At 36.1% G+C, this 14,806-nt stretch overlaps 1 protein-coding gene across 1 annotated transcript; it reads left to right on the top strand.

The window, feature by feature from the left end:
* Positions 1 to 12,665: 12,665 nt before the first annotated feature.
* On the top strand, positions 12,666 to 14,586 carry LOC134662606 (uncharacterized). The gene is made up of 2 exons (XM_063518879.1): positions 12,666 to 12,844; positions 13,369 to 14,586. Exons 1-2 carry the CDS (start codon positions 12,686 to 12,688, stop codon positions 14,584 to 14,586), a joined length of 1,377 nt encoding a protein of 458 aa, XP_063374949.1. The 5' UTR covers positions 12,666 to 12,685.
* Positions 14,587 to 14,806: the final 220 nt, after the last annotated feature.

Genomic DNA, 14,806 nt, shown 5'->3' with positions numbered 1-14,806 from the left:
CGGTGGTATTGAAGCACCCACAATAACTGTTGGAACACGCACAAGAGTATAATGTGTTACTAGTCATGTGCAGTGACCAATAGTTGTTTTGGGCTTCTGTTTTTTTTTCTACGTTGGGCTGTTTGGCTGCCGATCTGAAACAGGACATGTGTGCAAATAGTACGGGAAAAGAAAAAGACAAGATAAACGAAAAATTACTTTATTAAACAAAAATGATAATACAAGGAAGATAAATGGAGTTGTGATTAGTGATATTAATGAAACACATTGTAAAACGTTACACACAACTCGCTGTGTAACGACACTTCGTATGCTGTAATAGTATTTTTTCTACTCCCGTACTTTTAATTGTCATTTAAAGGGTCGTGTACACACCTTTAAAACCCTACTTTATAGTTGTCAAGACAAGTCTTTAGTCTATTCCCCAAAAAAGAATTTGTGCATACACGCAGTATCTTTTTGGCGATTTTACGATACTTCGTGTAATGACCAATAAAAAAATATTGAATGAAATACAGTGTTGCCAACTTTATTTTAAATGTGATCTCTGACATTTAAAATAAGGTTTGCAACAATGTATTTCATACAATATTTTTTAAGTGGTCATTACACGAAGTATGGAAAAAGTGCCAAAAAGATACTGCGTGTATGCACAAATACTTGTTTTGGTAATAGACTAAAGACTTGTCTTGACAACTATAAGGTAGGGTTTTAAAGATGTGTGCATGACCCATTAAATGATAAATAAAATTACGGGAGTAGAAAAACGTATTATATTGCATACACATACTCAACACATACAGGCCAACAATGGATGTTGATATTATTTATAACTTAACTGAATCCTATTGAACCTATTGTGTGTTATCTTTACGTATTTTAATTTAATTGTTATCGTAAGTAATTTCATAATTTAGGTAAGTTTCTCCTGATGGCGAGCATAAATAAAAATAAAAAAGCTTCTTTATTCCCTTAATTTTACAAACATGCATCATTCCATAATCATATTTTAGTGTATAATATTATAATTTGAATTTAAATGTCGGTGAAAAAAAAACATTAATTCATTATTATTATAATTTTTTTAAACTAAATTATTATTATAATGATATGAATTTAATGTAAGTGTAAGTAAGCGCTGGTGGCCTAGCGGTAAGAGCGTGCGACTTGCAATCCGGAGGTCGCGGGTTCGAACCCCGGCTCGTACCAATGAGTTTTTCGTAACTTATGTACGAAATATCATTTGATATTTACCAGTCGCTTTTCGGTGAAGGAAAACATCGTGAGGAAACCGGACTAATCCCAAACGGGCCTAGTTTACCCTCTGGGTGGAAGGTCAGATGGCAGTCGCTTTCGTAAAAACTAGTGCCCACGCCAATTACTGGGATTAGTTGCCAAGCGGACCCCAGGCTCCCATGAGCCGTGGCAAAATGCCGGGACAACGCGAGGAAGATTATTTTATGAATTTAATGTAAGTACCTATATATTTATTTATTTATTTATTCTAGTTTAATTAAGGACCTCTTAACGAGTAAAGGCCTTCTCCAATTTTTTATACCGTATATCCTGTAATTCGTCCTCATCGTTTCGTGTTGCAATACGGCCGCTTGGGCACCAAATTTTTTAAAGGAAACATTAGTTTATTATTTAAAATTAATATTGAATCTTCAATAATCATAAATTTCGAGATGTGGCTGTATTGCAGGCAGGGGACGAATATGCTTATACGGCATTGCTTTAAAACTTGTTTCCAACGACGGCATAGTTAATCTTATTAGTAAGTTGTGTAAAATCAACTAAATTTTTAGGTTTTATTTAGAACTGCACGCAAGTACTCGTATAAATATTGTGGTATGTTGTGAATTCGAGGACCTACGAGTTATTCTTATTCTAATTTTGAAAATAATATCTTAATCTGATGTTGATGATCTGTTGATCTCGCTGTTACCAATAAACAACATTAATTACAGATTAGAATGAGATTTTTTAAAGTTGAACTTGGCTTGGCTTTCCAGCGACTTGCAGCATCGCCATACCTGCCTGCTGGTATACTTATTGCATCACGCTATCATTTGAATTGAAAGGCTGAAGGTAAACAGAGGCATAATGTCCAAATTTTAATTTATTTATTTTTTCTACTGCCATACTTTTATTTGTCATTTAAAGGGTGGTGCACACACCTTTAAACCCCTATCTTATAGTTGTCAAGACAAGTCTTTTAGTCTATTCCCCAAAAAAGTATTTGTGCATACACGCAGTCTCTTTTTGGCACTTTTACGATACTTCGTGTAATCACCACTTAAAAAATATTGTATGAAATACATTTTTGCCAACCTAATTTTAATTGTCATCTCTGACAGATGAGTGAACCATAGACATGTTTTTTATTACATTCATTCTTTTCCCGCCCGTACCCTCCATTCTTTGCTACTTCTTGAATGAAGAATATTTGTTAAATTTACAATTTTATTTCAAAGTAAGTGCTTGGTCGTAGAAAAAGTATTGTATGCAACGTTGTTTAACTGAGTCGAAAAATGCTCGCCGAAAATTGTTAATACAGACGCCACGAGTATTTTTTAACTCAGTTAAACAACGTTGCATACAATACTTTTTTTACGACCAAGCACTTACTTTGAAATAAAAATGGATGAGGATTGTTTCATGTCCTAATGTGATAGGTTGTTCAGTGCGTGGGATTCTTAAGGAGAACGAAAATTTTATTATTTTTGCGCTACGACGCACGGTTTAGGAGATACAGCCCTATAAATATTTTTCTTGTTTTTTTTGTTTTTTTTTTTGTGTTTTTTAAATATTAATTAGGGGTTTCTTACAGAGGAACGAACATTTTATTATTTTTGCGCTACGACGCACGGTTTAGGAGATACAACCCTATAAACATTTTTCTTTTTTTTTCTTTTTCGTGTTTTTAAAATATTCCTTAAGCGTTTCAAAGGGGAACGAAAATTTGATTATTTTTGCGCTACGACGCACGGTTTAGGATATACAGCCCTATAAAGATTTAAAAAAAAGAAATCGTACCATTAACCAAAATATGTCTATGGTTCACTCATCTGTCAAAAATGACAATTAAAATTAGGTTGGCAACAATGTATTCCATACAATATTTTTTAAGTGGTGATTACACGAAGTATAGTAAAAGTGCCAAAAAGATACTGCGTGTATGCACAAATACTTGTTTGGGGAATAGACTAAAGACTTGTCTCGACAACTATAAGATAGGGGTTTAAAGGTGTGTGCACGACCCTTTAAATGACAAATAAAAGTACGGGAGTAGAAAAATACTATATTAGTTTTATTTGTCTAAACTTTATTTTACAAATATATATTTACACAAATAGGCATTGTATTAATAACCGGCATCTCATAATCTCAGAATTGGACTTACCGGACTGTTGTTACTAGTACGAAAATAGTATCGACCGACACAGAATACTGATTTTAGCTTTAGAGTAAGTAGGTATTTGAGGCAAGCTCTCGGACCATTTTTAGCATGAATATACTCACACAGCGCCATTTACTTTTAACTCTCTCATAAACATAATTATATTTTAAACATTAATGTCATGTAAAAGTACACAGTTAATTGAGTTTGGTTCTGCAAAATATGCTATTGATAAGACGAACTCACATTATAATATTTATAATAGATCCCACTAGATTACGTTATTCATTTTAACTTTTATAAATAAAATATCTGGGAGACCGAGCTTTGCTTGGAAAACATATAAAAACTCAAACATGCGCGTTTTCTCAGAGATAAGACCTAGCTAGATCGATTTATAGTAAATAGTAAATTTAGTAAATAATAAAATAAGTGTTTTTATAGATATATTGCCGGGCAATAATTTCAACAAATCAAAACAGAATAGTTACAAGGTAATTCCCTATTCATGAGTAATGAATATGGACAGTTAGACAGTTAGGTACGTTTATGAATAGTGGTGAGTAGGTATTGTAGGTTTTTGACATGGTTGGACTATGACTCTAAATAAAATATTCTTTGATTGTATAATCGTTCATTGTAAAGTATGGCAAGCATCTTCAGCTAAATTAAATACCTAAGTACAATCGCTGTTTCTATAGAGAAATATGTAGGATTGTAGGTAGTACCTACAGAGCGTTACAGGGATGACAAGATACTTATAGGCTTGTATTTGGGTTCATTTTAAATTCAAATAATTTACGAACGCGAAGTGCGAGAGAGACGCTAGGTTTACGTAGTTTCGTAAAAGTGAGGTTCTGATGTCAACTGCAGTTGCATTACTGTTGCCGCCGCTGTATCTGTCAATTTCTTCGTGTTTTTGAAGTGAAAACTTCTTTAGCGGCGCTGGGCACTTTTTGAGGTGGGGAACAAACGATAAACTCGAGACAGCGTAAGGCGATCACGTGACCGTAAGGGGCGTAAGGCGATCGCGTGAACGTAAGCCCTGTAAGGTGGCCAGTCATAATTTAAATGGCATTTAAATCAATAAAGAAAAACTCAATGTTATTTGACATTCATGTTGCGAACTCTTTTCAAGACTCTTTACCTATGTTCAAATAATTTGACGTTGTCATGGCAGTATGTAAATAAACATGTCAATGAAAAAGTGTGATCTTATTTGAGAATGATAATAATATATATTAAATAAATAGAATACCTACGCTAAACGTATGTATCGTGTTACCGGGCGTCGGTAACATAGTGAGGTGAGTTTTCACTTCTATCGGCACTCCCGGAGTGCAACCGTTGTTGCTTGTTTTATTCAAATTGCTGGCCAGCAGTACATGCATCGTATTACCGATTTTTACTAAGTATAAACAAAACGGGTCCGGGAGTGCCGGCAGAAGTGAAAACTCAATGACTAGTGCAAAATGTCTGCAGCACTATGTATAATTGAGGTTAACGCCATCTAGCGGTATTTCGTCGCATTACTTGAAACCCCTAAGCACATCACTGTTAGTACTCGAGTTATATTATTACCAGTTAGAGGGAAACTCACTAGATGGCATTTAAATCAATAAAGAAAACCTCAATGACATTGTAAGTTTTTCGATCAGGTCACGTGTCCGTCTTACAGTCACGTGACCGTCTTACGGTCACGTCATCTGTCGCGAGTTTAACATTTTTTTCCCCACCTCAAAAAGTACACAGCGCCGCTAAAGAAGTTTTTACTTCAAAATCAATTATACCGCAAGTCGTAAGTTTTGCATTCATTTCGGAATATATGGAAAAGGTTAGAGGAGTGCATACACAGCGAAGCCCGAAACATAAAAAATGCAATTTTCAAAAAATAAATGTGCAATCATCTTCTTTTTATAAAAATAAATAATAGTTCGTTTAAGTTCTGAAATTATAAATCTGCCGCTGGAAAGAAAGAAAATAGACACACTAAAGTCTGTGCGGAAAGAGAAGAGTCTTGGATTATATGGGAACCAATACATTCTACGACTCTTCTCTTTCCGCACAGACGATACCTACATTGAAAATTGCATTTTACGCTATTAATATGTATCATGTTTTTTTACTAATAACTTTATAGCGCAGAACTCGTAGTAGGCCATTGATAATTCAGTTCATTAATAACTCTTTCACTTATAATACTTACCGTGAGGCCATACAACTTTTAGTGCTCAATTAAGGATTTTGACTCTTGGAGACCCTATACATCTCTAAGGATAATTTGATTAACTAGGTATATATTGTAATCTCTTAGTTATGATACTTGGATACATTTACACCTCTAAATAATTATACATTATAGTTTTTGTATCTTTGTGGTTTTTTTAAATACACTTACGTATTTCTTTGAAGAAATATCACTTTTGACACTCATTTGACACTGACATATCCGATCCATACCGTTTCAATATCTTATATTTGACGTATATGGCTGCAAGGTCTGTTGCTGTGATATTACACAGATGTTTGGCGGGAAATTCAAAAAATCTTCGGCTGGTCACACTTTGTGTAGTAGGAATTATAGTTTTGATACTTAACATATTTTTGATTCTCTGTGCACACGTAAGGTACCTAAGGATATAAGTTAAATATACTTTGACTTGCACTCAAAGTCAGCTAACATAATTTCTGCCACTATGTAAAGTACAGTCAACGATAAACACATATGCTTACACTTTCTCACCATATACCATTGTAACAAGGCGAAAAATGAAATGAAGTGTAAATAAGACCCAGCTCGATAATACCGTAATATTAATCCACCACCAAAAAAATTACATAAGTACTATGCCAAATATGCTAAATGCTAAGTATCAAAATATTTATAGAGCACCAACCTTCTAATTTGTTTACATTTGTTTAGGACTTGTAAACATTGCAGTTTTTCGTTATACAACGCTACACGTCGACTTCGCACATTGTCGTAATTATTTACGAGCTTAAATAATAGTTTGCGGACCTCACTCAGTATAGACATTATTAATATTATTTAAAATAAACCCCTTATAAACCGCAAACAATTTGAATGAATTACATAAAATGACAACTGACTTTTAGCTTTTTTTTTAATCATATACAATTGGTGATACAACAACGAAATATCTGTCAACAATTTGGCTAGCCAGACTCTATATTCTAGGTACCTAACACAATATAAATTCCTAGACTCCGACTGCAAGCAGGTACACGTCCTATTTAAATGTTGCTGTCTCCTCATCTAATGTGGCGCTGCGTACGTAGTATTCGGCATTAGCTGGAGATAGGCTATACACGTATATTATGTACTCGTTGCGTAAGGGCTGTTTTCACATATAGAATAGAATAGAATAGAATAGAAATATTTTTATTCGTGAGCACAAACACAAAAAAGAAAATTACACAAGCAGAGAAACTTAAAAAAGGAGAAGGTGCCACGAAATGGTCTCACCTCAGCATGTTGCTGGCGACTTCCAGCGCTGATCTTCCGTTGAGACCATCCGGTGAAACAATCACGACAGGTAACATGAATATAACAACAAAATTAATATAATACAAACAAAAGAAAATATAATAGTGCCACCAAATTGTACCTAATCGAGCTACAGTGCAAACGGACATTGAACTTCAACTTATTCACCAAATAAAATAGAAAATATTCATTTGGCGTATAAAAATGATATTGATATTGCACTTACCTCTTCATAATTGAATATAATAAGTGGTGGATTAGGTTAGGGCGGAGCAAATAAGGATACATAAGTCATAACAATCTGTAAAAAATAATTGAGAAAAAAAATCATGACACGTACAAAGAAAAACATGAATAATGTAAAATTTAATTAGGTACCACAAGAAGTGATCGGCTAGAGGTTAAAGCTACTACATTTTTAAATGTCAAAATGATTCGAGTAACATACTTATATATGATACTTCAAATACTTGAAGGACATACTTAGGTAGTATGTCAGCGGATTCCAAGTGTCTTCTCGGTTTCAGTTTTTTATTAGTAGTTAAAAAAGCACAAGTGAAAGCACAAGTGAAGTCGCTTTTACTCTATGTAGGTGTTTTTGCGAAAATTTGTTTTAGTTTGAAATAATTTATATTTCACCACACCAGCTCTTAAATTTTTTTTTGTTCTTCAAAAACTGATAACTAAGTTGTTCGGCAAAGTTATCTGATGCAAATTTGATGATTTTGAATGACAAATATTTAATAACGTTCATTTGAATTTGATTTGTAATGTTTTATACAACTTAGTATTGTCCTCGCGTTTGTGTGGTGAAATAAATTGTGTTTCACTCGGGAGCAAAAACCCACGCAACGCTAAATATTTCACTTTTCGAATCACTGGCTACGCTCGAGGTTCAATTTTGGAATCTTTCGCTTGCTCGTATATCAATATAAGCACGAGGGGTTAAACAGCAGTTTTACGAGGGGTTTGCCCTCTTGTAAAACAAATAACAATTATTTACAGACCGATCCCCTATTATAATCATTATATGATTGTATGGAGAGACACAAAAAGAAATCATCAAGACCTTAAAGCAGCCATTCTCAACGTGTGTTTCGCGGAACCCTAGAGTTCCGCGACACCCCTGCAGGGGTTCCGCAAGAATTTAGAATAATTTAGAATAATAAAATAAGCATAATTATTATGCTTATTCACAGACAAGACATCCTCTAGACTGAGCATAGTAACGCTACCCCCTCTGCCACTCATACGGTAGTTTTACTCCATCTTCGAGTCATTCCCGTGCCGTGATTGGTCCGTGTCTTTGAACGGACCAATCACGGCACGGGATTCGCTCACCTCGTCCCCCCGCACCCCCGTATTTTTGGCAGCATCGGTTTCATGAAATAATTGCTCTAAACTCAGTCTAGAGGATTCCTAGTCTATGTGCTTATTAATAAAAAAATACACTTCTAAAACTATTGTTTTATTGTAGGGTTCCATCAAGTATTTCGCTCTCCAAAAGGGTTCCGTCAAAAAAAAAATTGAGAACCGCTGCCTTAAAGGATGACTCACGCTAGACCGATCACCGATCAGCCGTCATAGAAAATGACATGTCGGACGCCTCGACCCGGGCACGGCCCGGTCTAGCGTGAGTCATCCTTAAATAAGTACCTACCTATTAACATAACAAAAAATACACAAAATTATAAAATAATAATTCCTACAAAATTAGAAAAATAAATGATTAAGTACATAAGCAAACAAAATACCTAGATTAATGTAACTACCTAGGTTTCATTTTTAAACTAACTTAGTAGGTATAATACCTAATCAATGACTGTGTCTATAGAAATAAAGTGAAATGTTGGTGAAAAAAAAATAATGTACAAACAGTAATATAGTGGCAGCTAACATATTTAAGATGAACTTAATAAAGTTATACAAGGGATAAAAATGCTTAACTTTTTGTCCACTGTGATTTTGACAAAGCGAGATTAAGCAAATATTTACGCATGCCAATTCAATTAATGGTACAAAAAGCGTTTTTAAAAATGGCTCAGAATACTTATCCTGTGTAAAAAGTCGCTGCATGAAAAATCAATTTACTGGCCAACCAAAGCTACAACATAATTTATTTACGCGGCTACATTTTCGCCATGTGCGTAAGTTCATTCTGGTTAAAACCTTGGTAACGTAATTTAATCAGTTCTGTTAGCCAAGCACAATGATATAACCCTATAAATTTACTACTTATACCTGTATACATCCCTATTCTTAATTTATTCGAATATAGGTAGAAGAAAGAAACAAATATTAAATTATTAAATTGTACAACGGGACTTAATCGCGCATCTAGGTTTTAAGATTTACCTCCGACGTTTCGAGACCGGCGTTGTCTCCGTGGTCTCGGAGAAGATTGAGTCTTCCATGTCCGTGTAAAAATCGTGAAAGTTTAAATCAGTGATAGCAGTAAATGTAGCAGTAACCCGTCGTCAGCTGCATCGTAAGTTCTTCTCTCGCAGACCATGAACCGCCCGCAATAGCCGCTGTCACACGCACAAGAGTATAGCTGTTACTAATCTTGTGCAGTGGCCAGCAGCTGCTTTGGGCTTCATTCGGATCCTCTTCGGCTTAAAGCATGCTTCGTTAACGCTCAAACAAATAAAGCTAACACAAAAAAAAACAACGGGTTGCACTCAGGGAGTGCCGGCAGAAGTGAAAACTCAATGACTATTGCAAAATGCACTATGTATAATTGAGGTTAACGCCATAAACTCACTAGATGGCATTTAAATCAATAAAGAAAAACTCAATGACATTGTAAGTTTTTCGATCAGGTCACGTGTCCGTCTTACGGTCACGTGATCTGTCACGAGTTTTAACATTTTTTCCCCACCTCAAAAAGTGCACAGCGCCGCTAAAGAAGTTTTCACTTATAAAAAAAAACAATTATACTAGGTGCGTACGGGCAACAACTTTCACGGGTAGGGTCTACTAAGTGGTAGTAGTAAATAAGTAGTTTTATTTAAATAAATAGTTTTTATCAGTTATCACAGTAGACAGTTGCCAGTACTCGCCTATGCCTAACGTTAAACTTGTAAGCGTAAGCTATGGGTAGGTAAATAAAGTACATATTAGGTATCTATCTACCTATCTAGGTCAATATCTAACCAGTGTCATTGCTGATTTGGAATTATATCCTATAGGTCAGGCTATAAATAAAAGAGAAAAAAGCATAAATATAATTAATAACAATTCATCTCGGTACGCCAATTTGGTATTGACTTGGCAAGCTACATACCTACTGTGCAAGAGTGAATAAACGTCAAATTATTATGGAAACATCACGTTTATAGTACTAGCGAGTTCTTTTTGGAATATTCCTACTCTTAAGTAATAATGAGATATCCTATCCTATCCTGTCTGTGTTAATGACTAGATTACAAAATATCTGTTTCTGTAGTTTTTATCAGGTCAGTTTTTTTGATTGGGCGCGTATGAGTCTACTGAGTCGTTAACAGAACCTGGTGGTGTCGGGTGGCGAGCGAAGCCCCGCGCTCGGAAACCCTACTACCGGCTTAACATGATGCACGCAACACTCGATACTAATGCCATTTGGAGCGAACTAAACTCAGTAGAGGACGAATTAAAAATATCCGGTTAGAAAAACGGTATCAACCTGCCAATTAGAAAATAAGTCCCTAAATGCTGCTATTGAAAAAATGTATTCTAAACGTATTTAATTAGGTACATACTTTAGTACATACGACATGTTTTGAAAAGGGTTAAGGTTTTTTAAATTTAATTTAAGAGTGAATAAAACTTCAATTAACACTCAAGTAAACAGTAATAAATTACCTTTAGGTAACCAATTAACAATATATTCTTCACAAATAAACTTTAGCGCCTTTTTATTTATTTTTAATAATTAAAGTTACTTTTGTTTTTCGTATGTTTTAACAGCAAAAAATTGAGAAAATATTTAGAAGTCTACCAACGCTCTGCTTTAATAGATTTCGCACGTCTAGCGAATCTTACCGAAATTCGCGCAACTTCATATCTAAAATATGAAGTATGTTACGCGAATCGTGGCCAAACATGATTCGTGTGCTGGTCGGGTCAATTTTGGATAAGAACCCTTGCTGATGTTGTATAAAGTTTACGGCATAGGAATTTCTACTTACAGGTATGGTTTTTAAAAGGTATGAGGATGAGTCTGGCATACAACGGCGATGTAGGTTGTAATCATTTATAAATTAATTATTTAATACATATTTTTGAGAAATATGTGTTGCAATTAGCATCTGAATAAAAATCCAAAAACATCTTACTCTTAATCGTCTAGTATACGTTTATAAAGGAGTGCGAATAGAAAATGTACCTACTGTAACGTGAATGGGTTACTGACAAAGTCAGACATTTGTAACTTTTTTTGGTGTCATTGAAATGTTACAAATTTTTGTTTTTTATTTGGACGTCGACAAATGATGTCGTCATCAGTTGACGTCAAAGTTATGTTTACACTTTTGCACTTTACTTTTTTTAATAATGATAAAAATGAAAACATCTTTAGTCGACTGTAGTTATTTTAAACTTTATTGCACATAAAAAAGTACAACAGGCGGCTTAATGCCTCTAGGCATTCTCTATCAGTCAACCATAGGGAAAAACAGAAATTCGTCAAGGTGGGTGCAGGAAGAACACAAAAAACTATAGGTATTATGACCGAAATATACCCAATTCCTACGTAAATATGAAAAATAATACCTTATTACTATGAATTCACTAAGCATATAGACAAATATATGGATAAATGTACATACTATGTTACAATTGCACTTGCGTTAAGGGTTACCTACCGACTAAATTCTGTCTGCCCTAACAGGCGGTTATAATGCTAACGTTTGAAAGCTAACTGGTTGGAGCTTGTCTGATCGTTAGAGGGAGCAAATTCCAGAGATGGGTTGCTTTGTACGGTGAAGGAAGAATAGAGAAAACCACTACCGTAAAATGGGGTGAGTAGGGTCAAAACTGAAATTCAAACCTCGATAACATTTTGTATTTACATATGAAAACTGAATGGTGTATATAATAAGTGTTCCGGACGTTTGTATTTTAGGTTTTATTTTATCTTGGGTAGTTCCATTTCATAACTTTGACGATAAAGAGGAAAACCCACCTCACCCCGTAGTGCCTCGTATTTGGGGTGAGAGGCGTTTTCATACAAAGGTGATTTTGGAAGATTGTTGGATCGATTTTTTTTTATTATGCATTACTATAGCTCCATTTTAAATTGGAATACATTATTTTTGTAGCAGTAGCCTTAAAATCCCTTCTCACCCCCTCTCAAACCTTCTCTCCCCATTCATAACCCACCTCTCCTCGCGAAACCTACTCACCCCGTTTTAGGGTATGGCGAGGAAATACCGAATGTTTAGTTAATTATTTAGTGGACGACCAATTAAGAACTATGGCACATATTTTTGAGTTAGATGTATGCAACCATATTTTTACACTTGGCTGTACCTAGAAAACATATAATTATACTTCGCGCCTCGTCCTCGAGATTAGTAACTGAAGATATATATACATGTAGTTACGCCGGTAGGTGTCACCACTCTGCACTTAGTTTGGAGTTATTTTTTAAATTTTTATTTTTTAACAAGTGGGTATGCCTAGGCCCCACCTCCTGGCCGCCAGCGCTCCGTCCCTTCATACGCTTTCTAGTGCTCGACCACTCAAGTCACTTCTTGAATTAAATAAGTTTCTTGTTCGTGGAGTCTCGCAAAATGCCGAAACGTAAACGTGTTAAGAAATACGAAGATGACATTGATCATCTACTGCATAAAGTTCGAAAATTAAAACGTAAAATACGACATAGTGAAAGTGATTCGTCACACAGTGGTTCCAATGAGGAATTTATACCACAAGAAACAGGTAAGTCTTTTTAATTTTCGCTTGTGCAAATTTTAAAACGACCAAGGTTATTAAACCTAGGTATATGTGCACTCAGATTTATCCATTGGGGATAAATCAAAGTACAAATTGCATCCGTTGGCGTTCAGTTCATTGGGGACTGATACCTAACTATGTCTGATCTATTAAAAAATAAAGCTATTGACTGTATAAAATTACAATACGAGTTCATATTTGTACATTACATACATCAATGCACTCCGATTAGCCGTTGGGGCTAAGTCGACGCATGGTATGACGGTTGGCGTACAATTCATTGGGAATTGTTACCTAACTTTAAGAAGGGATAACATGCGTTATCTGGTTCAGTTCAGATGATTAGAATATTAATAAGTAATAATATATTTGAATTTTATGAGTAAAAAATAAAGTCATAGATTTTGTAGGTACTTACTCAATTATAGTACTTAGGCAATTTACCTTAAATGTAGTCGTGAAGATGTTCTTAATTTGCTTTTAAAGAGTTTTAAATCAAGTACCTATATAAATATGAAAGCAAACTAAGTATTGCTTTTTGTTCTCAGCATCACCGGTTTTACGACCAGATGATTGGTTTCCGGAATACCCGGATTATGAACTGAACTACGTTCCATACAGTCAGAATGACCAATATAATGGCGCTGAGTATCAGGAAGATCATATTGTGGCCAATAATAGTCCTATAGAGGAACCTCAGGATTCTGATGGAAATTTGATAAAGCCTACTGAGGCTCAGCAAAGCGCTACACAGACCAACACACAGGCCGTGACAAATACAAGCGATAATGCCGTACCCGGCACGAGCTCTAACGCCATAGCCGGCACCAGCTCCAGCGCCATAGCCGGCGAAAGCGCCATAGCCATACCAGGCACAAGCACGTCCACTATTGAGCATGCCGATGATAATAAGGTCGCTGACACAATCGATTTGGACGACGATGTATTACAAATTCTGGGAGATGACCCCTCGTCGGCCACAATATATGGCAAAGAGGTACGTGCAGAAATAGCTACCCGTTTTACACATGTAGCCATAGAAGGTATAACTAAAGAAATCCGTAAAGACCTCCTTAGTAAATACCTAATACCTGCTAATTGCGTGAAAATAGGCGCGCCAAAGTTAAACCCTGAGATCAAAGCTGCCATCACGGAAAATTTTGCTAAACGAGACAAAGGCATCGAGTCCAAGCAAAAGGAAATGGCTTGTGCAATATCTTGCCTTAGCGAAATAATTACACCGCAATTAAATTCGAAAGAGAAAAATAACGACCTGTTACAAAAACTTATAGACCTCGGTCGTATTTTGTGCGATTTACAATACGCAGACAGCGTAACCAGACGGAATTTCATACTTTTCTCATTGAAAAAAGATCTCAAAGACCATCTGGCGAATACCAAGATAGACACTTGCCTATTTGGCGAAAACTTGACGGAAACGCTTAAATCAGCAAAAGCCATGATTAAATCCGGCGGAGAGATAAAAGCTCCTGTTCCTAAGCAGCCCGTAGCGCAATACAGGAGGGTGAAATCCACTGTATCGCGGCCTTTAAACCGCCGAGGCCCAGCGCCGCGCAGGCCGCCGCCGGGCCCGCCGCCGCCGGTTCCGACTCCGAGGGGTCGCGCGCCTGCTCCCCGCGCGCCGCTCCCCCAGCTACCCCCGGCGCCGCCCGCGCGCTACTACAGGCCGTCGTACGCGCACCCGGCGCACCAGCCCCCGCCGCGCCACTACTACTAGAAACAGTTAAGTACGCCGGCCGTTTATCACTATTTTATAAACAGTGGGCGCTTATTACTAATGACCGCACCATACTTTCATGGATCGCGGGCTATAAAATCAATTTCTCAAGTACTGTTGTTCAACATTCCTTGCCCTCAGTGCCAGAATATTCTGATGTAGAGAAGTCACATTTTGCAGATGCCATTAATAATCTCTTGCAAATAGGTGCTATATCCGA

This window comes from Cydia amplana, chromosome 3, assembly GCF_948474715.1.
Source record: "Cydia amplana chromosome 3, ilCydAmpl1.1, whole genome shotgun sequence".
In the NCBI taxonomy this organism is placed as follows: domain Eukaryota; kingdom Metazoa; phylum Arthropoda; class Insecta; order Lepidoptera; family Tortricidae; genus Cydia; species Cydia amplana.
This window is presented reverse-complemented; position numbering and strand designations above follow the sequence as displayed.

Coding starts and splice junctions, on each gene's coding strand:
- LOC134662606 (XM_063518879.1), top strand. CDS start 12,686: ATGCCGAAACGTAAACGTGTTAAGAAATACGAAGATGACATTGATCAT. Junction 12,845..13,368: donor AAGAAACAGGTAAGTCTTTT/TAATTTTCGCTT, acceptor TAAATATGAAAG/CAAACTAAGTATTGCTTTTT.